This window comes from Diadema antillarum, unplaced genomic scaffold (assembly GCF_040938485.1).
Source record: "Diadema antillarum isolate AM-2024a unplaced genomic scaffold, OU_Dant_1.0 seq00000164_RagTag, whole genome shotgun sequence".
Taxonomy (NCBI): Eukaryota; Metazoa; Echinodermata; class Echinoidea; order Diadematoida; family Diadematidae; genus Diadema; species Diadema antillarum.
The window spans coordinates 191,498-217,704 of record NW_027271235.1 but is presented as its reverse complement, the minus strand read 5'-3'; the positions used below and the strand labels follow the sequence as shown (position 1 = coordinate 217,704).

The 26,207-nt window shown below is 37.9% G+C and overlaps 1 protein-coding gene across 1 annotated transcript in view; it reads left to right on the top strand.

Moving 5' to 3' along the window:
- Positions 1-26,207, top strand: part of LOC139728107 (inactive phospholipase C-like protein 2) — a 172,845-nt gene that overhangs the window by 143,280 nt on the left and 3,358 nt on the right. Inside the window, exons 9-24 of the mRNA XM_071639070.1 lie at positions 1,523-1,640; positions 2,884-2,969; positions 3,866-3,986; positions 6,123-6,291; positions 8,173-8,268; positions 13,412-13,511; positions 14,057-14,236; positions 14,955-15,062; positions 16,106-16,230; positions 16,871-16,955; positions 17,815-17,961; positions 18,672-18,769; positions 22,517-22,618; positions 23,630-23,884; positions 24,612-24,701; positions 26,066-26,122. Coding sequence (XP_071495171.1) covers positions 1,523-1,640; positions 2,884-2,969; positions 3,866-3,986; positions 6,123-6,291; positions 8,173-8,268; positions 13,412-13,511; positions 14,057-14,236; positions 14,955-15,062; positions 16,106-16,230; positions 16,871-16,955; positions 17,815-17,961; positions 18,672-18,769; positions 22,517-22,618; positions 23,630-23,884; positions 24,612-24,701; positions 26,066-26,122 — 1,937 coding nt within the window. The remainder of the gene's footprint in view (positions 1-1,522; positions 1,641-2,883; positions 2,970-3,865; positions 3,987-6,122; positions 6,292-8,172; positions 8,269-13,411; positions 13,512-14,056; positions 14,237-14,954; positions 15,063-16,105; positions 16,231-16,870; positions 16,956-17,814; positions 17,962-18,671; positions 18,770-22,516; positions 22,619-23,629; positions 23,885-24,611; positions 24,702-26,065; positions 26,123-26,207) is intronic.

The following is a 26,207-nucleotide window of genomic DNA, read 5'->3' as shown; positions in this document are numbered from 1 at the left end:
AGATCAATGTTCAGGGCCTTTTACTGGGCTTTAATATGTGTCAATGAGTCGCTTATATAATGTACCCTCATAATAATGATGATAATAAATGTGACCCGCAACAACAAAAGGATCCTAAAGTCACTGACGGCTGAGCCGAGAAAATCCAGTTTGAAGTCCCATCATCAAAATTGATCAAAACCAGTGAATATCTGTTTTTGGCATAATTTTGTAGTCTAATGTTTTGTCTATCATCTGCCGAAATTTCGTAGCTAAATGATCAAAGGAAAGGCAAGTGATCAGCATTTTTCTAAGCCATGATTTTCCACCTTTCAACGAAACAGAAATGTGTCCGAAGATTTGGATTTAGCGCCGCAGCTAGACTCCGCCCCTAGCAATGAGGGAGTGATCTTATTGGTCAGTGCGTGGCATCCTGATTACTGGCGTAGACCGCTGGCGCTAAGCTTGAATGAACATCACGGAGGTTGCTAGGAGCGTGTCTTCTATTGTCAAGCGGTGAAAACTGTCTCGCCTCCCTTGATCATGATAGCGTCGAAGGAAAACTTTGAAGGCGTTTTTCTCAAAACTCTGATTTCCTCAACCACTTGACATGCGCTAATCAAATCATCAATATCTCCGCAACCGAGTACTTTTATGAGTTGTGCTATATATGAAATTAAAGAAGAAAGAGTAAGGGAATAATGTCATGCCAGTTTCAGGAAATTGTCCTCCACCGACTTTCGGATCCTTTTGTTGTAGCGGGTCACGAATAATTTGTCGAGGGCTGAAAGTATACACATTATATCCATATATTCTGCTGTGCTACAAGAGCTCCTCCATAGTACTATTTTGCTGCATTTTCATAAATAATTGAATTACATAGATAAGATGTCAAATTAATATGAAGTCCATGACACATGTCAGTCAGTAAAAATTTGCTTAACCCATTGAGCACAGGCTGATATTGCTACAACACGCATTTCCCATAGACACCTGCCCGAGTATACTTGGGACTCGTCCTCAATAGATTAAAGGGGCATTCCAGACAATTTTCATAATTTCACATCATGGAGTACATAAATCAACAGCTCCATGTATACATTTGTGAAATTTATTGTGGTCCTTGAACAGAGAAACCAATACTCTGAAAACCCTCAACAAATTACACTGAACAAAGATAATGACATAGGAGCCTCACATATTTCGGAAATGTGGCAGTGTAATTCCATTAGAATGCCATGTGCTTTACAAGTTTACCTGTGTAAAATTTATTCATGTTTTCTTCTTTTGTTCTGGCTTCCTTGAGCCCCTACTTTTGCATTCTTATAGTGAGGCTACCATGTCATCGTCCTTGTTCATTGTGATTTGTTATAAATTTTGAAAACATTCTTATTCCTCATCCCAATCACTATAAATTCTGAAACTCTGTACCCAGTATAGCCAATTTATAGTTGTTCATATGTAAAAGTCTGAAAAACATCCACAGAGATCTCCTTTAAGGCATGCACTGTCTATTCATCTCTCACCCTGTGTTCCCAATCAGGTTTTACCAGCTACCTGCTCTCAACGGAGTGTGACATCTTCGATCCCCAGCAGAGGGTCGTATGTCAAGATATGACCCAGCCACTCTCCCACTACTTTATTGCAGCCTCCCACAATACGTGAGTGAAACGATGGTGTGCCGATCACCAACAAAACCGCAAGGCCCCTTTGTACCCCCCATTGCCGCAGAATATTCACTGTGGTTTTTAACCAGCCACAATTGGCTTTTATATCTTGTGCTGGTGAACTGCCTTTTTAGTTCAGATTTGCTCAAACTTTTTGAAGTAGATTGTTCTCAACTTGTATTTCCTGCTGTTTGTTGTTGTCGTTGTTGAAAAACCATTCCCAGGCAACTTACGTATGAAGTGTAAGTATTCTTTGGATACAGTCATATACTAATATGTATTATGGATTTTTTTTTTCTGTTAATACCTCAAAGGTTAAAGGGACTGTACAGTACTGGTTGAGGTAGGGATTCATGTTTTGAACATTCCTAAGTGAGATAATGAAAAGCCTCTTTAATATGAAATATGAAAATGCATGTAATTTTAAGAAGGATTCAATGTTTATTTGATGAAAATTTGTTTTCAAATGGCTGAGATATCCAAAAAAGTGCTCATAATAAAAGGCGACATGCCCCAACTTTATTAGTATCTCTTTGTTTCACCTTGTTTTTGGATATCTCAGCCATTTCAAAACTGATTTTCATCGAATAAACTTTTGATACCCCTTAGAACTGCATGCTCTTTGTCATCTCATAAAGTGGTTTCTGAATATCTCACAAAATGTTAAAAGCTAAATCTTCACCTCGACCAGAACTGTACACACCCTTTAATGTTTTTTCCACTTTACATGTAGGTTTGTAAATGGTATCGGTAATATACATGTACATGTAGCTCCAACCTTCTATTAGGATCGCTTTGTTTTACTATGTTGTTGGATATCTCAGCCATTTCATATCCAATTTTCCTCAAATTAACTTGGAATTAAGAATTGTATGCCTTTTAACCTTTCATATTAAAAGTGATTTTTAAGTTGAAAGCCAAATTGTCACCTCAACCAATACCATACCATCCCTTTAAAATCACAAAGCTTGCCAGAGACTCGACCTACCTATCACCAACTTGTGAATTCCTGCCTACATTTTGTATGTGACTTAAAGGAAGGTAACAGGCAAATGAAATACTTTACTACTATGCCATAGGAAAAGAAACATCTATAAATTGTTATACATTTGCAGAAATGATTTATTTGCTGACTGGTATCTGACTGTCAAAACCTATAGAATGTGAAGGGTGTGGTCTGCTTGGTGGAGTTATTACCCCCTTCATTTGGTATCCTCCCCCATGGTTTCCCCCATAGGTACCTAACAGAGGACCAGCTGAAAGGACCCTCCAGTGTAGCAGCCTATGTCTCCGCCCTCCAGAAGGGATGCAGATGGGTGGAGTGTGAGTGTTACCATGGAAACATGGAAAGGATGAACTGTTCTCAGCTTTTCTCTCTTTTCTTTTCTTTTTTTGTCTGCGAGCGGTTTTAGAGACATTTATAATTTGATAATGTGCTATGTGGGTATTGTGAATTATAGTTTTATTATCATCATTAAACTGGTTGAGGATGTGCTGATTTTGATGTAAGACATATTTTCCATACAGGCTGTAGATACCTGCCCAAGTGTACTTAGGACCAGTCTTTAGCAGGTTAAGAAACAGCTCTGTATGATGAAGAGTTGATTGATGTTGGTTGATAAATGAGGCTGAAACAGCCTGATTTTTTCATGTGTATTAAAGTTAGTGGATACAAATGTATGCTTACATCAGTGCATCTCATTACATATACCACTAAAAGTGTGATCAAATTCCAAATTATCTGTACTGATTTCTTGATGCCAAGATTTTGATTTGCCTTTTGTGACTTTATAGAAGTAGCGTGATGCGAATGAGAGAACAAAATTTATATGTAAAAAATTATAATTTCCTCCCCCCCCCAAAAAAAAGGGGGGCAATATACATGTATGAAACAATAGTAACCAGTGATAAAAATCATAATAAGCTTTCTTTTACTGGATGGGTGATTTGAGTGTGGATTACAAAGTTTTACAGGGCGTGGCAGTGATAATATCAATACCACTAGAAGTGGTAGCCTCACCCGGCCATCCTGAAAGATGGGCACCTTCACTACAACTTTTGTCTTCCGATGTGGAAAACTAAACTTCACTCCAATGTTTTTCTAACCCTTTGAGTGCTTGTGAGATTTGAGAAAACTCCATAGTATTGTACATGCTGTCCAAAGTCCCTGGCACAAGAAGGGTTAATGTTTTAATATTTTTGTTTCTCTTTCTGTCCAGTGGATGTATGGGATGGTGCGAATGACGAGCCAATCATCTACCATGGCCACACCCTTACCTCCAAGATCCTCTTCAAGGCTGCCATTGAGGCCATTAACCAGCATGCCTTTGAGACGTCCGAGTGAGTACAGGAGCAACAATAGTCTAGATTCTGGACTCTTTTTTTTTTTTCATTTTTTAATGATATTCCTATTTGAGCATTAACTGCAGGTACCGTATACCTCACTGTGTGCATATGAGGGGAATGCATATTACGAGCCCTGCTTTTTAGCTTCCCCTTCCGTTTTCAACATCAATCATTAATTATAGTAAATATCATGCATGTTTGCTTTACAAACTATTACATTGTGATGATTTTGACAAATATATTTGAAACTCTTATATTGTTGTTCTGTATTTGCATGATATGTTTTGCTCATTTGTTATTGTTGTTTTAATGAAAATGAATAAATGAAATAAAATGAAATGAAATGACATGACATGACATGACGTGTATTCAAATATTGCTGCGTTCCCTCAATCCGTGCACATGTGTATAGGTTTCATTCTCCCCATAATAGTAGAAATGTATGAATGTGACATATTTTGACAAAGCTTTGGTATTCCCCCAAAATATTTGTTTACTTTAATAAAAGAGGCAACTGTCGAGATGGAATACCTCGGGGAAAACCTTTGCATGGAAGAAGCCCTCGGCGCATTGTTTAGCAATCAAGAGTAGAGCCTACCCCTAAGAGGAAGTCCTTGTGTGTTTGGAATAGAAGCGGCTTTTAAAAGGCAGCGCAAAAGATCTGTGAAATTTGAGCGCGCTTGGAGAGCTAGAACAGGAAGGAGTGTGTACTCAAATTGCAAGGAATCAGCCCCAAGGACCTCCGGCTTGTGCGAAAAAAAAAAAAATAGAGTGAAAAAAAGAAACAAATATTGGTCACGTTGGATTATATTTCTATTGCTGCACTTACTTAAAATGACATGCTTATGAATATGCTGCCCAGAAGTGGTTTTCTTTTGTCTTTATTTTCATTTTCTGACAAAAAACAGATCCCCTTTGTTTCATATTAAAGAAGTAGTAGTCATACTACACAATAAAATGCATACATACAAAGTACATGTAATTTATTCCTTTCTGTGTGCTGCACAAATCATCATATGATTTACATCAAACAATTTTGATAAGGAAGCAATGACACAATTCAACAGCAACTTAAAAAAAAAGGTAGCAAAAATGAGTTCATAGGGTATGGAAGATATCAAGAATATAAAAACAGATGTCAACTATTCATTCAAAAGAACAAAGCAAAACAAAACAAAAAATGTAGCTTGCATTTATTTTTCAGTGAGGTGAGTTTTCAGACCATCCCGTGAGTTTTCAGACCATCCCAATCATATTTACTGTGTCCACTTAATGGTTTTGCATAAATGTCTTCACTGCTCCAGATGGCCCCTTAATAAGTTTTGTTTCTGCAACCCTTGTACAGAAATCATTCTGTCTGTAGAATCGTACCAATGTTTAGTTCATAGGGAAGGAGTGAAATAGCACCAGGCAAATGTGCTTTGTGTATTTATCTTCTTTTCATTTTGTTTTGATTGAAACATGACGAAGAAATGCCTTTGGCTCTCCAGTTGCAAGGAAGGAAAGCAAGAAATGTTTCGATGCAATATTTTCACTTCCCATTTCAAACTACGGAGGGTAGTGCGATCTAAACGTTGGCAGAGTAACTATGATTTCTGACACTTCATTGTGTGTGGCTTTTGTAACAGACCGAGTGCAGTGTAAATGACAGAGGGTCTGAAAAGGAGACTACTGATTTGACATCTTTTGCTGTCATGTAGAACAGCGTCCCTTTAGTCCCACTGATATACCTTAATAGTACCAGTGGTCTGGTGTGGAGATCGATGTCAATGTGATGTAATGGATGTAGGGACTGAAATTAAGATGGAATGCCACATCACTAGTGTTGTCATTCACAGCCCAGCAATTGCCCTGGCCAGTATTTCTGTATATCAATTTTCTCAGCTCAGTAGTCATAGAGTGCAGTAACCACTGAACAAACAGTTTTGATTGCATCATCACAGTTTGTCAATATGAAACAAAGACAATATAAAAATGAGGGGTAGTAGATGATATTTATATCAGCGTTTTCCTGCATCCTAAATTGCATTTCAGTATTTTTATTGAAAAAGCAATAAGATCAGTTAATTTGAATTAATTTTTAAATTTTGATCAGTTAATGTATTAAAAATGTCTTTCTGTTTGTTTCAGTTTCCCTGTTATAGTGTCGATAGAGAACCATTGCAGTGTAGAGCAGCAGAAGACAATGGCACACTACATCAAGTCGGTCTTTGGTGACAAGCTCCACCGGGGGCCAGTGGACAGGGGTGCAGGCTCGCTCCCCTCACCCCACGATCTTCAAGAGAAGATTCTCATTAAGGTATGGTGTAGATCCCTCTTTCATGCAAGAGTAAAGTAAGAAGGTTGTAGTGTAAGAAGACCATCGGGGCATTTTATGAAGCGTTTTGTCGGATATTTTCTACGACAAACTGTTATAAGCTACCAAAATCTGTGCATCTGAATGGTTGAGAGTAAATTTGTCTGACAAATTGAAGGACAAAATGCTTCATAAAATGCCTCCCCCCCTCTTATGCCTGGATACATCTGAGAATTTTTATAATGAATAGTAATAGCAGCTTTATCACTGATGTCTGCGTATAAAGTAGAATTTACACGCAGCTGCAGAATGGAGACTGGAGTATTACCAATGAGTGTGGTTTTCGAATGTACCCCAGTGGGAAGCGGAGGATGATCGATTCAATCAGGCAAAGCTTCTTTCTTCCCACACTGCTGGGTCTTTTACCCCATAGCAAAAGGGAAACAGGGCAGAATAACCCTAAGAAGTCAGTAAGGCAAGCAATTAACTCTGTTAGTACCATCAGTTTATGTGTTTAACCCAATTGATGGCATGCCAACTTTGTATATTTCAAACCGTGCACAAATTGATTGACAAATTGCAATAGGCCGCACAGAATATTGAAACTGTCATAGCATTTTATAACTTTGTCGTAGAATCAACATCTCACGAAAGCTCACAATTATTTACAACTTGGCTATCTTGCATTTCTAGCAAAATCAATATCTATGAAAATGTTACATGGCTTTTGAAGAAACAGAATTTTTCTTTTTTTAAAACATGCTTATACTTTGTGCTGTCACAGTGATATAGCACACAAGGTTTTTACACCATGGCATACGGAGAGTTAACCCGTTCCATTTAGAATTCTGAAATCCCAATAGACTTAATAATACACAGACCACCAGGTTCCCGTATGGAACGTGGTAATCTACATTGATATGCCAAGGAGAGAGGGGATGGGGGATAGACAAGGGTGAAAAGAAGAATGAATATGAAAAAAAAAATGCAAATGAGAACAAGATGAAGAAGGAAAGAAGACAAGAAGCAGTGGAAACTATGGGTATGACATTAAAAATGAGTAAAGGTGAATGAAGGAATGACAAAGAAAAGAGGAGGAAGATACATATTAAAGAGAAATAGGATGAGAAAAGGAGAGAAATAGAAAATGACAAGAAAGACAAGAAGATAGAACAATTTAGACAGTGAAGCAACCAGCAGTACACCAAACAAAGATCACTTGAGTTACTAACTCCTGTTCATGGAACCTTATAGTATCATTCTATCATACCATATGCCTATCGTTTCTACAAAACTGTAGGACAGATTGAAAAGATAAGAATCGTTTGTAGATAGATATTTTTCCTTTTTTTTTTCCTCCAAATGATTTTGATGACAAAGAATGAGGGCTTCTCCAGTTATTCTATCAATTTATTTGATGACTGATTGAGATGCAATGTGGTTTCTGCCAATTTTATATACGCACTGTACCTTGAGAAACTGTCGCTCCAGAACTGAGTAATCAAGATGGTCCCCCCCCCCCCCCCCCCTTGATTACTCTTCATCAAGTTGTGGGATTTTTCACCTTCAAAAAAATTGTAGATGTATAAAAGATGGTTTTAAAAAAAGACAGTCGGAGGCTGACTACAAAGTAAGTTGTCTCATTAGCATGTGTGAAGGGACGTGTGAGTCTTCTTAACGGTAATGTTTTGCTGGCCATGGTGGATAGTGTCATCTGTTCTCATCCGAAGTCATCAAATCTATTGATGTCTACCATTGGAAAAAATATTAAGTAATTCTCTCTCCCCATCTTTCTTTTCCTTCCTCTTCTCTTGTTTCTTCTCTCTCTCTCTCCCTCTCTCTCTTGCTCTTTCTGTCTCCCTTTCTCTCTCTCTCTCTCTGCAGGCCAAAAAACTGCCAGACGATTTTGACGGGGAGGAGGGAGAGGTGACCGATGAGGATGAAGGATGCGACACGGACAGAGGAAAGAAAATCAAGAAGGTAAAGAATCTTTTTTTTTTTTTTTCAGTCAACCCACATGGGTCTGTTCACACTTGTAAAATAGGAGCAATTTATGCCGTGATCATTTACAGCAATCATCACCACATACTGTAAAACGAGGAATGTTCGCGTGCATTTTAATTTGGCGAATTTTGCGAGAGCCAAGATTTGCGAAATTAAAATGCATGGGAAAGTTCTTGTGTCCTCTATATGCGTTGAATCTTAGAGGCAACTCGCGAAAATTTCATGCTGCGAAAAAGGCCGTCGGCTCCAAGTCTCGAAAATTTCATGCCGCAAAAATGTAGTGATTTACAGTAGTATGTGTATGTGTTCAATTTCACACAAGCTCAAATTAAGTGAAAGAGCTTTGTCATGAATGTGAACATTGTTTGTGACACTGAAACACCTTTGCATTGGAAAACCCTGTATATATGAAAATAAGAGAGATCCTTGTGGAAACAAAGTCAAACTGGAGAAAAGGTGTACTGTTGTGTGAAGTTGTGAAGAAGTCTAAACAGACCCAATGTCTGTACACGGAGAAAAGTTTAGTGAAAGAGCTCAAGAACTATCAAAGCCCTCACTGGTAACTCCCAAGTGAAGCATTTTCCGACGGTTGTGACTTTATTAGGATAAGGAATAAGATCAGAAAGTGTCTGGATACATGTTCCTAGTAGTAATATTGTTTGTTCACTTGTATTATGGAAGGCTCATCAGTCTAATGACTTTTCTTGTTTGAAGATGAAAGAAGAGAGCGCAAAAAGATACTTTGAAATTTGTTTCCCTTTCTCCACAAGCTTGTATTTCCTTGTGAGCCAAAAGATGACATACAATATCTTGCTTCCTTCATTTTTTTTTTCTTGAGTATCATTTTTCTTTCAGTATAATCAGTACGCAACTCTACATAACTCAAGGCAGGTCAGGTGTAAAAGCCCCTTACTGGTTGCAGTGTTGTGATGGTGGAACAAAAAATGCCAAAGTGCCATGGAAATCTTTTTTACTTTGTGTTCAAACATGTCATGATCTTCTGAGCCGAAAAGAGGTGATAGGTCGCTCGCTCACACAGCAAGGTTTTCCATTTTTGCTTCGTCCAGGGCCGGCTCTTCTCTCTCGGGAAGAGAGATGAGGGTGACCCCAGGGTCAAGAGGTTAAAGGACAAAATGACCTCAAACCAACTCATGAGGGCGATAGCCCAGGTAGTACAGTACAGTGAGGTTTTTGTGTTCATTTCCAGCCATGCATCCAGATTCTTGGAAGATTGTGTGTGGGTTAGTCTTGCATCCAGTCATAAGCCTTTTTAACCTGTTGAGGACGAGTCCCGAGTATACTTGGGCAGGTGTCTATGGAAAATGCATGTTGTTGCAAAATCAGCCCGTCCTCAACGGGTTGACGCCCTTTTCTTTAAGTGCACTAGATTAGCAGCACTTAATGCATACTTAGGATAAACTTTTTTTTATGTGCCATTGTAAAGATGATCTGTAGAATCAGGTGATCTTAATTCAGGCGTCATTTTTGAACATTTCAGAAAAATATTGAATCAGATGGAAAGAGGTATGGCATTGCAAAAATGGAGCATTTTTAATCTGTTGAGGATGGGCTGATTTTGCTACAACACGCATTTCCAATAGACACTTGCCCAAGTAGACTCAGGACTGGTCCTTAACAGGTTAAACACACTAGACTTGGTCCTGTCAAAATTTGTCCTCTCTGTTAGAATATCATCTGTTATATTCATTATTTGTTCATTTATTTAATGCTGTTTTCATTTTGAGGAAAAGATATGACAAATCGTAAGACTACATGGTGATGATCGATTAGTTCCATACCTCAACAGTATACTCTTTTGACATGGTAATGTATTCCTGTTTTTGTTGTTTGTTTGTCTTTTTTTTATTTCTAGCAGTCCTATCTTCCAACAAAATTTGATGAAAATCATGGGGCATATATGGACCAAAAAGTCATTCATGTGGATGTTGATCAAATGACTCTTTCTTCTGCTGACATTTTAATAATGCACACAATTGTATCAATTAGAAAATGGATTTAGGTATCGATAGACTAGCCACCTTTACATGAAAATTATGAACATTTGTGTATGAACAAGTTGTCAGTAAATATATGAAAGGGAATGAGATGGTGACATTATGAAAATACCGTAGAGTATCATGTAAAGGCAAGAGGACACCTGAGAAGTATAAAGTCACTTGTGACTGGATGCAAGGCTAAGTGTCACTAAAAGGAAACACATTGACTGAAGTGCCACAGTGTATTATCATTCTATCATTTTTTATTTTATTTACATGTTGTTGTTGTTTTTTGTAGGGGATGGGGTCTGTGTTGAACACCCTTCCCCATGAATGCAGTGTTTGTTTTTCGTTTTTTTTTTTAATTCAATTCTTTCTGGAAATTTGCATGGTTTGAAGATGTCATGCCGTAAAGTCTGAAAGTTCTGTGCATTAATCCACATTCTTGCCTGCTCCGTCCTTATTCAGTGATTTATCTTTTAGTGGTCCATAAGACTTACTGCAACATTCTCAAAATAGAGTGGCAAGTAGAGTTCTAAATGGACTCCCCATTTCATTTGTAGCCTACATTCAGCAAACAGCTATTTCTTTTTCCTACTCTCTCCCTCTTTCTGTGTAAGTAGTTTCTTTTGGTCTGAATTTGAATCGATATGTAAGGAGTTAGATACATCAGTTGAAATACTGAAGGGTAAAGGTGCATTTTTTCGAATTGAGAAGAAATTCTGCAAAACTGCAGAAGGTGGTTAAACAGCTGAAACGACATACTATTATCGTTTTAAAAAAAGATGTAGCCTTGAGGCTGAGGCTAAGCAGCACATTTCCATTAACCACGGTGTGGAAGTCAAGTGCCTCCAGACACTCGACTTGTTTACATTCCATCCTCCCAGTGTTTGTTGTTTCAATATTGATGTAGCGCCCTCGCTCACTCCCCTGTCAGAGGTGTGTGTGTGTGTGTTTGTTAATGAGAGCTTCATTTTTTTTTTTTTTTTTGAAACAAGAAGAAGGAGAAGACAAAGTCTCTGTAGTCCCAGGTGTTCTATGTCGCCGTGGCGATTCCTGGAAAGTTGGTTTTGACGTGGGACCGTCGTTTGCCTAAATTCTGCGGCTTCCCCCTCACCTCGCCCCATTCCATCCTCTCCTCTCCCCCTTTTTTTCTTGCCATGTTTGAAATATTGATGAACAGAATGGGAAAAGATGCAGAGGATGACAGAGAATAAAGGGGGAGAAGGTTGAACAGAAAGAGACGAGGGAGAGAATGAAGGAGAAAAGGGTGACTGATGGAGGGAAATTAGGGGATGAATGAGATGAAGAAAGAGGATAAGAAGAAGCTGACGAAAAAGAAGAAAGAAAAGAAAAGAAGATGAAGAAGGAAAATAGTAATGAGAAGATGAAAATAAGTAGAAGCAGTTGGAGTATAAGAAGGAAAAGAAGAAGGAAAAAAGAAGATAGATGAAGAAGAAGAAGAAGGAGAAGGAGAAAAAGAATGAGATGGTAACTAACCAAAAGCATGGAATGAAGAATTAAAGTAGGAGACTATCCATGCTTAGGAAAATGATTAGGAAAAGGAGAAGAAAAAAAAAATGAAGAAAAATAAAAGAAAATAATGTAAAAGACTCTGAAATGTGTTGTGAAACAGGAGAAAACACTGACAGGGGAAAGGGAAAAACAGGAAGGGTAAATCAAAAAGTATGTGAAGAATATCTGAAAGGAGGTGATCAGGAGGTCGTGGGTTCGAATCCTGCTCGAGTATGTACGCCCATGATTTTTTATCATGGCTACTACTAAAACACTGATCAATTCAGTGCTTATTTACGTCGATGTAGGGCAATTTGTCAATCAGTTGCAAATATCTGAAAGGGTCAACGACATTGCTCTGTTATAACAAAGCATACCTTTGTAAACTGCATTTTTCATCTGTGAAGTTTCCTTCCATTTGATTTGATTAAACTAACAAGTATGTTTTATCTGCATGTGATTGAGTTGATTTGATGATGATGAACATTTTGAAATCTTCTCTTCTCATGCATTGTGACTGAATGTCTCTTGACTGGTCAGATCTTATGTGATGCAATAAGGCTTGTGGAGATTAGAGGAAACCAAAACCCAAAGAGAAATGTGGATTGAGTGAAAGCAGCATTTTTAGTAGAACACATCTCAGTGAAAATTTGATGAAAAGCGGACAATGGATGCAAAAGTTATGAATGTTTAAAGTTTTGGTGTTGGAACCACTGAATAAGGAGGTACTACTTGAGTTTATGACATCAAGTGTGGACAACAATAAAAGAAAATTCAACATGCTTTCACTTTTCCAGTATAATAAAAGAACACTTCACTTACTGCTCTCAGAAAGCAGGGGAATAATTGCTACCCTTAAATTATGTCAGTATTAAAGTTGATTTAATGTGTAATTTTCATGAAAATTTAATTTTTGTGGAATTTTCTTTATATTTTCTTTATATTGTTGTCCACACATGACGTCATGAACTCTAGTAGTCTCCTTATCCAATCATTACAACACCAAAACTTTAAAAATTCATAACTTTTGCATCGATTGTCTAATTTCCCTCAAACTTTCACTGATGTGTTCCTACTAATGTTGCTGCTTTCACTCAATCCACATTTCTCTTTGGGTTTGGGTCTCCTGTAAGTAATACAATGTATCTACTCATTGACAGTTGGTTTCCAGACATCGGGTGAAGAAGGCGCTCCGTCTGATTAGCCACTTGGCAAAAGAAATAAAGAGTAATGGATGCACTACAGCTAACTCTCAATGAACCAAGCAATCCCTCTTGTGATATGGAATGACATAACGTCGTTGGGGTGACAAGACCTTGAATCTCAAAGTTTGGTGAAAATGACTTTTTTGGATTAATGGTCATATAAGCAGTTGAGTGATGTCCTGTCCATATCCTAGCTGTCTTACCCCAAAAATGAAGCCACCACGGCATGTCAAAGGAAAGTCTATCCCATTTGATATAGTGCTTTGGCTGCCATGTTTGTTTGGTTTTTTTTGCTCTCCTGAACATTTGACATTTTGTAGATACAAAGTCTTGTGACCCCAGCGATGATGAGCTTCTTAGTTTTTGATTCACGTTGTATCTGGTATACTTTTCTTTGTTCAGGAGGGCACAAAGCGGAGAACACTTATAAAGGAGCTCTCCGATCTCGTCGCGCTATGCAAATCTGTTCGCTTTCTGGGTTTTAACGAAGCGAGGCAAAAACGTGAGTAGAGGCTACTTTGTATCAAGGATTCTTCCTCTTCTTGCTTAGCTTTCACCGATGACAGGGCAGTATTATGGTGCTGTTTCATGTAGCTGGGTTAACATTTTGGTAATATTTGAGCCATTACTTTTTTATATATATACATGTAATATATCATTCTTTTCAGAATTCTCAAAAGCATCTTAAATACAAATTGTATGTCATTCATATTACTGATTCTCAGATCAGTAACATACAATTATAGTTGGAAGATTAAGTTTCCTCTCTTTTTCTCAAATGGAATATGTCTGTTCAACATTTTATTATAAAGTGCTGATTAGCACACACACAAAAAAAACCACAATATTAAACATTATACACACTGTCCAAAGTGCCTGGCACAGAAAGGGTTATTTTAATAATAGATTTACCAATCTCAGTCCTTAGTAAGAAATATGGAAGAATTTTCAATATACTTATCAAGTTTTGCATGTATCAAATACTAAACTGTCCATCATTTGTTCTATAATTTATTTTTGTATGTACATTGATATTATTTTGACCAGAATGCTACTGGGAACTGTGCTCGTTCTGTGAAAGCGTCGCTGACAAATTTGCAAACATGAGTCCCGAGGACTTTGTCAGCCACAACAAGAAATTTCTGTCACGAGTATACCCGAATCCAAGCCGCGTCGACTCCACAAACATCAACCCTCAGGATATGTGGAATGTGGGCTGTCAAATAGGTTGGTTGGAACTGACACCAACTTGAGTGTGTGGGACTGTATTTACAGCGTACAATGTATCTACCCACCACATTCAAGTTGAATGTAAAAGTTCGAATAGAATATTAAAAAAAAGAGGGAATGGTAGATGTGTCTAATGTACATGTATCAAGCAAGGGTAAGAAAGTTTTTTATTTAAAAATCTCATTTTTTTTTTTAAATGAAAAGCATTTTAATAGTAGGGTATGCTGCTTGTCATCAAACATACAGATTAATAGGCAACGAAGTCATCAAATCATAACTCACTCATTGGTGCTCTGCTCAAAGATTCCATAAAACTAGTAGGTTTTTATTTGATAATCTGTTGACTACAGCAGTATTCCATCTAAAAGTCATAATTTCTGAGTTTAATATTGCAACATGAAAAAATATGCAGAGCTTATAACTTTTTTTTTCTTCTTTTTTTTTCTGTTCCATTCAGGCAACCTTCACCATATCTTGTTGGATACATTCTTTAACCTGTTGAAGGCTAGTCTGGAGTATGCTTAGGCAGGTGTCTATGAAAAGTCTGTGTAAAAGCAAAGTCAGTTCCTCCTCAATGGGCTAATATAGTTTTTGATAAATGATGTGTTGTTGAAAAAGTTTCACATTGTTTGGCTGCTGTTATGTCCATAATTATTTTTTCTTTGTTCTTTTTCTATTTTATTTATTGTTTATTTTTTACATTTTTTTTTCTCAGTGGCCCTCAACTACCAGACTCCCGGTCTCATGATCGACCTCTATGATGGAAAGTTCCAGATGAACGGCAGCTGTGGGTACATCCTAAAGCCCGCCATCATGCGAGAAGGTTTGTCTTGTATGTCTATCAGTGGGTGGGGAGGTGGAGAGTGTTGTTTCACAAGGGATTTTTGTTTAAAGGTTGATCTTAAAGTTAGGATTAACTCGATATGATGATATCGTTGCCTGTCAAGCAGAAGGACCTAGCAAGCTTCAGAGCATGCAAACCTTAGGGGCCCTGTCATAGCAAGTTTTTGAGCATGCAAACCTTGGGGCCCTTCTGCCTTGCAGGCAATGATATCCTGTTTGTGCCTTCAATTATAGTCCAACTTCAAATGAAAATGAAAATTTGTAAGGCTTTTTCATGCAGCCATTCATTTACATGATAAGATACATTGTAAGTTACAAAGGAATGTTGGGATTAATTTTGATGACAATTTGAAGTGGAATCCATTGAATAAAAAGTGAATGGGAAAACTGCTGGCTTACCATAATATCTAATAAAGTTGATCTTAAGGTGTTTATTGAGTTTAAACTTCCATTAAGTTTTATATAGCAATAAAAAAATAATAATAAAGATCATAATAAAGATTGTCAGATGAAATGCCAACACACACAGTAGAGCTCAGTTCTGCTGACTGTGGAGCATGCTCGCCTGGACAAAACATTCCCGAAACGCTGCGAGGCGAGCCGAACTATGTAAATGTGTGAGACGCACTAGCCGATCGCACACGAGACGCCACACCGTAGCAACACTGGCCACATATTGGCGCGGCGTTCAAAAGAAGATCAAAACTGACGAGTGCGATCCAATATAGGGTGTTTAAAATTCCATTTTCAATAGGAAAACCTTTTAGTCTTATGCCAGGAAATTTAGTTTACATCTAGAAAACATATTACATTATTCTATTTCTGCAAACAAACAAAATCGACAAAAATATTTGGTCAAAATCTTTGTACCCCGCCAAGGAGGGAATTTGCTCGTGCGACTTTTGCCTGAAACCATTGTTGCGGGTCACATACTTGTACATGTATAGCTGACTGCATATTGTACCTGATTCTTACATCCTCTGTTTGTCCTTTACCTGCGTTTTCTTTTCACCATTTTTGCAGAGATAGCCTACTTCAGACCAAACTCCTTTGACGTCATACCAGGTGTGTCCCCTCAGATCCTACATATAAAGATCATCAGCGGACAGCAGTTCCCAAAGCCAAGGGGGTCTGGATCAAAAGGAGAGGTGAGACTAACAATGAATCGGTCAAGCCAGTCTTGAAACAAGACTATGCATATGCCTGTCGTATCCAAATAAAAAATATTGAACAAAAAAAAAAAAAAAATGAAAGGAATTGGCAATGTGAGATGTGAGACACAGTGGATCAATTGTGAACAAAAGGTCTTGTAGGCAATTCACATTTTTGGCAGTTTCAGACAATTTTATGCAAACTATAATTCATGTTTTATTGCCATTGTACATTGTAGTTAATATTTGGGTGAAGCTGTATGATATCAACAGATTTTATATATATATATATTTTTTTTTTTATTTATTATTTTTTTTTTTTCTGGAGGCGCATACTGTCAGTTATTAATTATTGTATCTTTGTATCACATGTACTGTTTTTCGTTTGTTTGTTTGTTTGTTTGTTTTCCCTATCTTCTCTTTTTTGTTACTGTTATGTTATTTTGGTCTTGCATTGTCCTAATTTAAATGTTATTGTGTTTTCTAGTTTTCTTGTATAAATAGCGCCAGTGCACATGTTAGAAACACCAGGGTAAAGCGCCATATTAATGTAATTATTATTATTGTTATGTAGGCATTCTCTGTGATCTGCTGATTTGAATTACAAACTTCATTCCTTTCTTTAATTTTTTCTCAGGTAATAGACCCCTACATATCTGTGGAGATATTTGGGATTCCAGCAGACTGCCGAGAGGAGAGAACGAAAACAGTGCCTCACAATGGTAAAGATATTAGGCTGTGTTCGAGCATGTACCGTATAATAACTGTACCCACATCAGAGGAGCACTTGAAAACTCCTAAAGTGTACCATACCCTACCAGTCCAAAATTTTGACTGCTTCCATCTTTCTTGCCTACTTTGCATTCTGTGCACATACATACAAACAAGGATTAAAGCAGACCCATGACCAGACCATCAAATCTGTTGCTTAGATTTATTCCATGGACTATAGAACAAAGTATAGCTTGATAGGCATATCGTTACATGCATACATTGTATATCAGCGTATACCGGTTCCGTGTATAAGACACACTTTTTTTTTTGTCGGAAAATATGAAAAATCGGGGGTGCGTCTTATACACGGGTACAGTCGAATCACGGAAAAAATTCTGTCACATACACTCTATTTTATAAGGTCAACTTGGGGCCATTTACGCCCATCGACGTCCGGAGGGTAATCAATCATTAAATCTTACCGATAAACGAGCAATGTATCAATCGGACACACACAGCAGCTGTGAATACGGGATGTATCATTAAAACTTACAATGGCCCTACCGATGTATCAATCTGGCCATAGACAACAGCTGTACTCTACGCTGTAGAATATGCGATGTATATTAGTCTACCAACAGCCAACCTAGTACCTATTTATTATTCAATGTCTGTTGGCGTATGCAAACTGTCATTCACATTCTATTCCCGGCAGGCAAAATGTGCATACTATGGTCTAGATTTAAAACTAACTATTTGAATTCTGGCTATGGGGTCAGTGGCAACATGCTTTTCAGGCAAAGTCATCAACTATTCAAGGAAAAGAGAATGATAATATGTGCATTTTGTGGTTACTCTGTCTTCCAGGCTACAATCCCATCTTTGATGAAAGTTTTGAATTCTCCGTCAACCTCCCGGAGTTGGCTCTCGTGCGGTTCGTCGTCCTCGACGACGACTTTATCGGAGACGAGTTCATTGGCCAGTACACCATCCCATTTGAGTGCTTACAGCCAGGTACGTAGGAGATGCATCAAGTTTGTAACAACGAGAACTAACGATGACTATGATTACATTCATAGTAATGATGACGAATCAAACTATCAAAGGCTGAGTTATCAAACTTTTTTAGCCTTTTTCTAACAAATACATTAGGGCTCGGCATTATTTTAGCTGTGGCCCAGTGGCCTGGGACCACTAAAATTGATGTTATTCCACCAAATTTCCAAAGAAGGATATCTCTTGGTTGTTTGATCGGGCAGCTGAGATTTTGAATGAATTTTATATATTCCCTCTTCTTTTTATATTTCAGGCCACCAAAATTTCAAATTTAAAGATGTGAGTGGCCCAAATGTGTCACAAGAGAATAAAGTTAGTGTAGAATTACGTCATAATCTTACCTTTCATCCAAATCGCCTTGTCCTGTGTCATACTCACAAGTCCACTCTCCATGAGTCGATCAGGTTCCCGTCACATTTGGTGCTGACATTTTACACAGTTACCTCTTGAATCCCTATTCCTCTGTTACAATGTACCCCTCATGTGAATATTACATGGTACACATATATGTAGTTTCCAGTGGGGAGTCGCTTTAGTAACCTGTTGAAGACTAGTCCTGAGTAGACTCGGGCAGGTGTCTATTGGAAACGTGTGTTATGATGAAATCAGCTGGTCCTTAATGGGTTAATGTTGATAATTGTCTGGACTTCTCCTCCTCCTCTTCCCAGGTTACAGACACATAACTCTGCTATCCAACACCGGTGAGACGCTGGCGCCAGCATCGCTCTTCGTTCATGTGGCGGTGACGAACAAGCGAGGAGGAGGGGTGAGAATCTGTTCAACATCTTACCATCTTCAGGCTTAATCAAATTACGTCAAATTATCCATGTTGACACTCTTTCAAGGTGTCCTACTAGTATCCTTTGCATAAAAAAGAATGAGTAAATCATATAAAATACCATAATGTGATACTCATTTGAACCAGGAAAATTAAAACAAAATGACAAGTATTTCATAAACACCTATTAAAGCCATTTGTAGACTGCCAGCGTGGATTCTAGCTTTGGGGATTTTTATATTTCTGTGCAGCTGATGAGATTTCTTAGGGAAAAAAGAGTAAGAGAGATGTCATATGATCATTGTTGTGTTTGTATTGTTGTTATTTACATTTGGTTGTTTCTGTCCCTGACTCACATGTGTGAACTATTTTGAAGCACTAAAGCTGCATCTTTGTTTCGTCTGCAAATGGTACTGTAAATTATGCCTTAAAGATCTTTTCCTTGTTACCTTATGCTGTTCTCATAGTGGCTTTCTCCAGCACAGTGGCAGGTGAGATGAACTTTATAGTGCCCCCCTTGAGGGCCAGTTAAAGGGTATCTTGGTCGCACGTTTAGTGTTGTTTGAGGCTCACTTAACCCGTTCCTTCCGCAATTCTCCGAGTGTCTTTTAATGACCTCAAACGAGATTCTTTTTGCCCGTCGACAAAGGGGCAGACAGGTTGGTAATCCACCTGTGTGAAGGCAGTGAAGCGGTTCATTGTGTCCCCCTTTCCACGGTCAACTACATGTGCCAGTGAACAATGGAAATATCGATCGGGTGCGAGGTATGAATAGAGCGTGCGCTGATGAGCTCTCAGAATCTTTTGTTCTACACAAAACCAGGTACCTGAATGAGGTGACTGGGGTCAGCGAACCCGCATTTCTAACTGGTCTCAGCCTTGATCGCTATGTGCATGTTCGTACGAGTTTACAACAGAACAAGCAAAAAAACTAAATCACAAAAAGGTACATAATACTGTAAAACACGCATTTTCCAAACAGAAGGAGAACAAATCCTGATAGAGTAAACTCTGATCTTTTTATCAAACCCACTTTTCTGAGCATTTTAACACAAAGAAACATGAATTTAGGCCACTGAAACAGGCACCCTTGTCTTCATTTTGGGAACCTGGTAAACCAGGTTCCCGTATATCAGTTGTTCCCACGGGAACCTGGTAAACCAGGTTCCCGTAAGGAACGGGTTAAGAAATACTTGATATCTCTTCAGGATCAGTTATATATGAACTATATACAGTGTGAACTTATTATCAACCTACAGGTGTAATGATAAATGACTCAGGGAACTTGTGAGAATCACTTGAGGATCACTTGAGTCTTTCTTAAACATCCCCTTAATTGTCACCGAGGGGTCCTTTAGAGTCACATTTGGGTCGCTTAAGGGTTGTTCAGCCCGTTGAGGACGAGTCCTGAGTACACTCAGGCAGGTGTCTATGGGAAATCATGTTGAAGCAAAATCAGTCCATCCTCAATGGGTTTAGATGTCATTTAATGTCGCTTTAGAAACCTGTGAGGGTCATATCAAAGTTGTTTGAGCATCCCTTCAGGAGCATTTGAGGGACTCTCAGAAATTTTCTAGGGTTCAATCAAGGCCTTGCTCCAGAGTCAGAGAAGGGTCATTGATAGTTCTGTTTATAGAGGTCCTTGAAGAGTTTTACACTTATAACCCATTCCATACTGAATACTAGAATCCCCATTAACTTTAATACACAGGTCACCAGGTTCCCTAAGGAATGCATTAACTTTAGAGTCACTTGAGATTGAAGTAAGGACTTTTTTAAAGTCATTTCAAAGATGACTCAAGGATCCTTCACGGGTCTGTTGAGTCGGTAGAGCACCGGCGTAACGATCCGGAGGTCTCGGGTTCGAATCCCGATGGAATCACATTTTCTTTGCTCATCTTCCCACTAATTAATTATTGAATTGACACAAAATATTAGCATTAGTTTTTGTCGTTGTTGTTTTTTCTGTGCAAATCATTGGAGAGCTGTAAACTGATGACATCATAATCTTTAATAGCTTATTATTATGAGGTTTTGACCGACATCAGTGTTCGTTTGACGGTTTCAAACATGTGGAACTTTCAAATACATGTACTCTCACTATTTTATTGTAAGTGTGACTTTCATGAGACTTCTACCATTTATCATTCCTCAGATAATATTCCATTTTACTGAAAGTTAAATTTGGTGTAGAATTCCACTTTGATATCCTTGGTGATTGTGGTTTATTATGAGTTTGATCACGACACCCTCAACTCTACACAGTAAGGGGATTCTTTTTGGTGTTTGGAATATTTTTAAGTAATCAGCTGCATATTTTTTCTTTTATCTTACATATTTTGATCATGGATTTTCGTCTTTTCTCCATCAATATTTTTGTCACTTTGCTTACTTTGCATTTTATGATCTCATTATCTACATCCATGCAAACATGGAGAGTAGAGTACATGTCCTTTATATCATTGGAAAATACCACAGAAAGAAACTGGATGCTAACTGTATGTACTTTGCCCAGGTTAAACATTCTTCCTAGTTGATTGAACGCCCTGAAGAATCTGAGAATTCTCTCTTCAGTAATCATGCATCAGAGCTCAACATTGGCGGTGGCCCTTAGCCAGTAACAATTGATATGGGTCCACTGAAGTTTGAAATTAAAAAAATAAAAAAAAATATACCAGTATTACATATCTATAATTATATAGATAGATAGATAGATATATAGATAATTATATACAATATTTTTGTGGCCTCATTAGACAACTATGATTGAATATTGATTTATGATTCTTTTTGTGTTTGCTTTTGTTTTGGGCTACCATCATTTTGGATTTAACCCCTTAAGGATGAGACCCGAGTATACTCGGGCAGGTGTCTATGGAAAATGTGTGTTGTAGCAAAATCAGTCTGTCTTCAACGGGTTGAAGGTTTTAATGTAGGTGCCACAATGGACCACCAGAGAGAAAAATGTTTGAGTCTAGTCCTGCATAATGACATTGTTACTTTAGATTCTTAAATGATCCATTTCTAGTTCACATTGTGCATGTATATGGTTTCAAACAGGTATCGGCTTATATGTGATATGTAATCTTTCATCATCTTATAATATCAAGAATAATATTTGGAATAAATTTATTCATCAGCATGAACAAAGGACAGGTGTGTACAGGTGGTAACCAATCTTATAATGAATTCAGTATTACTAAACCCATACCCTGTGGCATTCTGAGACTCCCATTGATTTTGCACACAACCTATCAGGCATCAACAGGTGCCGGGTTAAGGTGATATCCAATTGATAATGAATATTCATAATGGATGAATATGTCATAAATATTTTATAACCTCCAATTCCAACTGTGGCTACAAAGCCATACATCAAACAGGGAATTTTTTAAACAATGGAATTATTGAATTAGGAGCATTTACTATGAAAGATGATAGTAAATGGTCAAATATATGTTGTACAATAAACTTTATCTTTCTTGAATTAGATGGAAGTTTGAAAATCATTTCATAGTGTCAGACATCAAGACAACAACCAAGTCTTTGCAGCTGTTTCAGAAACTTCACTTCTATCCACTTATTTTTCTGTTTTCACAGAATTGTCCATATTTTCAAGAGCTCACCGACAATGAAAGTGAAATGAAGATTGATTTTCGTGACAAATTATGGAAGTATTACCACATTGAGCCTTATTCATTTGGTACATCATTTTTTTTGTCTGCTTGTCTTCAGAAACCGACACGGCGAGGAATGTCGGTGAAGAAATCCAAGAAGTCGAGGGAGTACACACGCATGAAGTCAATAGGCGTAAAAACTGTTGATGAAGCATTCAGGGTATGTATATGCTCATTTCAGAGGCACAAGATGTGACTACATTTAGTTAAGTGCTGATATATACATTGTATGTCAAGAAGTTCAGTCATGTTTCAGATAATGCATGTCACGTAGAGGAAATGCTGTTGTGGGTGATTGTACGCATTCCAGATAAGCATTATGTATACACTACATTAAAGGACAATGCTAACTTTACAACTCAGTATGGATGGATTTATCACTCAGTGCATAGGAAAAATTCTGTATATGTAACAAACTAGTGCAATTGCACTTTTTGCATTGTGTATAGATATGAGGATTCACTCCATCAATTGTGCAAAAAAAAAAAGATTATTATTTTACAAACAAAGTATTCTGGCTATTTGAGAACATTAAGCAAATAATCAGCGTTGGTGAAGGTGATCGGACAAACTATCACTTCCGAGGTGATCTGGATGTAGCTATCTTTCCGAAGCGCAGCTGGGAAAGATAGCTACATCTTTCCGAAGCGCAGCTGGGGAAAGATAGCTACATCCTTCCGAAGCGCAGCTGGGGAAAGATAGCGTACACATTCAGATCACCGAGGAAGTGATAGTTTGTCTCATCGCCTGAAACCAAAAGTTCTTTATTTGATTTATATTCCGCATCTATATTCCCATTTTATTCCGCCATACCATTTTAACTGTCTATAGACAGTTGAAATTATTTTTTAGATAGTACTGTACATGTAGAGGAGAAGTTTCTGGTAACTGTAGGGCCTATGCATCACTTGTATAGCACCCTCACTTTCAGCATTGTGTAAAAGAATTTTTAATCAAATAATATCAATTTTTGATAGCAGCCATAATCCTTAAATGATGCCTGGCAGGTTAATTCTCGAGAGTGCTTGGGCATCGTAAGGATTTAAGACTGCTATCATCCTTTTACATTTACTTGCTATCTTGCCTGATTTGTCAAAATGCAATCATAGTGAATATCCATTATGGATTTATTTTAGCTGTGATTGTATGTGTCGATCCTCTACCAATCCAGGCGGCATCTCAGCCCCTCCGAGAGGCCACCGACCTCCGGGAAAACATCCAGTGCGCCAATGTTGGCTTCAAGGAGTCGTGCGGTCTGGCGTCCATGGCTAATCTCAAGCAGTGTGTGAGGGCGCTGTTCAACCGCCTGGCCAAGACGACGGAGCCCGTCAGCATCGCCGTGAGGACGGAAGAAGATGTCACGCTTCTCAAGCTGGAGGGAAACCCGCCGGAGGTGCTAAAGAAGGCAATAGCTGCCTACACCACGGTGAGTGTGTTAACCTGTTCCTCTAGCAATTCTCTCAAAGCCACCAAAGCCCCCAAACGATATTCGTTTTGCTCGTCGACAGAGAATGGACAGGTTGGTAAACTACTGTATACGCTATATATTTCGCGGGGGTTTTATTTTCGCGAATTTCGCGAGTCGGGAGCTATTCGCAAAATTAACAACATGCGAAAATATTACCTTCCAAAATGAATCCCTTGCCTTGATGATACGAACATTTCAGTACTAGTATACCATGTCACGGCTTACCGAACAGACCATACTGGCTAAGCTTGTTTACGCACGTCCACGTCTACTTACGAATACTGTAGAGAGCCAATCCATTATCGCAAGGCTACCACTCGTCAGAAATCTAGCGCGATGGACTTAACCACTTCAAAATGGAACTAACTTACTAGTTCGCAGAGTTTGGCAAGTCTTTTTCATGCAGTGTATAACTAGTATCATTCTTATTTGCTAGTAAGTTGAAATTCACAATTTCTTTACCACTTCATATTTTCTCTGGTCCCCCAGCCAATCGCGAATTTAACCACTCGCGAAAATGTGTGATAGCGGTAATTCGCGAAAATTTATGTACGCGAAAATTATAGCGTATACAGTATATGACCGATTGTGCATGTAGAGAGAGAGAGAGATGGATACCGCATATCTTTGTGAAGATGATGCACCTGTTAATTGTTCGTCTGTCTTTCTGTCTTTTCTCTCACAGCTTGTTGAGGAGTGTAAGAAGCTCTGGGAGCAAGCTGAGGGTGTATCCATCAGGATTGAGGAGGCTCAAGTCTCCAGTATGCAATACCATGTAAGACTGGCAGCTTGGTGGAGTCTTCCGTTTCTTTTTCTTCTCTTCTTCTTCTTCTTCTACCTCTCCGCCTCCTTTTTCTTTTCCCTTTACTTTTTCTACATCTTCTTCTTCTTTTCCTGATTCTTCTACATTTCCTCTCCCTTCATTTTGTTTTTCTGCTACCTTTCTTCATTTTTTCTTTTATTTCTACTTATTCTACCTTTCCTTCATTTTGTTCTTCTTTTGTGCTTGTTTTTGTTTAACAATCTTGTTTTCCTTCTTTTTTTTTTTTTGCTTTCTTCTATATGTACCACTCCTCTTGTTCTTTATATTCCTCTCCTTTCTCTTATTTTCTTCTTCCTCTTCTTCTCCTTTATCTTCTTTTCCTCCTACTTCTACCTCATCCCCATCTTCATCTCATCTCCCCCTCCCCCCCCCCAAAAAAAAAAAAAATGATAATAATAATAATAATGATAAGCACCTGTCTAGAAACTTGGACAAAGAGTCCACTCCCAGTACAAACAAGTCCACTCAAAGTGTAGTCTTCCACCTTGGCACAGTTGATTTTCAAATGTATTATACACGTAGAGTAAATCAGATATACTTGTACACAATAGTAAAATTTAAAAAACAAGAGAAATTCATTCAATTTGGACAAATATTGAGAAGGTTTTGGATTTAAATGTTCCAATTGATTTCATCAAAGTTTGATTAAATGGTTGATGATGTTGTTGCTTTTGTTTAAAAAAAAAGAAAAGAAAAGAAGAGAGAGAGGAAAAATTGCTCTAGACAATACTGGCATAAAATCAGACAGTAATAAATCTTAAACAAATCAAACATTATTATAATTTGATATAAAATATAATGTCTCCACGAGGGAGCTCACTACAGTTGTACATACGTATTTCCAATGGCCATGGTTAGATGTCATCAGTTTACTAAGAAACTCTAATCGCTTGCAATGCTGTACAGACAGATCGAATTATCTGGAAGAAATAATAAGTTTCAATGTAATAGTTCGCAAGTCATATTGAGGTTGGTGCAGAATTGCACTTTAAATCAATTGACTTAAGTCTAGCATATATTACCAAAATTGGACCTAAAATATGACAGGCAAAATTTGCAGGTAATGTTTGATGAAGGAAGAACATCAGCACAGAATGAAAACATCGCCATTCGTTGGTATGCAAAAGATGCTTTTTTACTTTACTTTGAAAATTGATCCGTGGTGGTCAGGTGGTGGAAAATATGACAAGTATTCAAAGCTTCTTTTTTATAGTATGATGGAGAATTTACAGTGTACTTACTACATGTAAATGCTTGTGAACAAAAATGATAGTTTCATAATGACGAGTTTCTCTGCATTTTTCTGTCTGTGACAGGACAACCTCACACAGCTTCTGACCAAAGAAGGGGTCAAGGGTCGCAAGTTGACAAGGGTATGTATGACGGTGTACAGTATGTCCAAAAAAGAATTACAATCAGATTTGCGCATTGATATATAACAACCAATAGAATTAAACT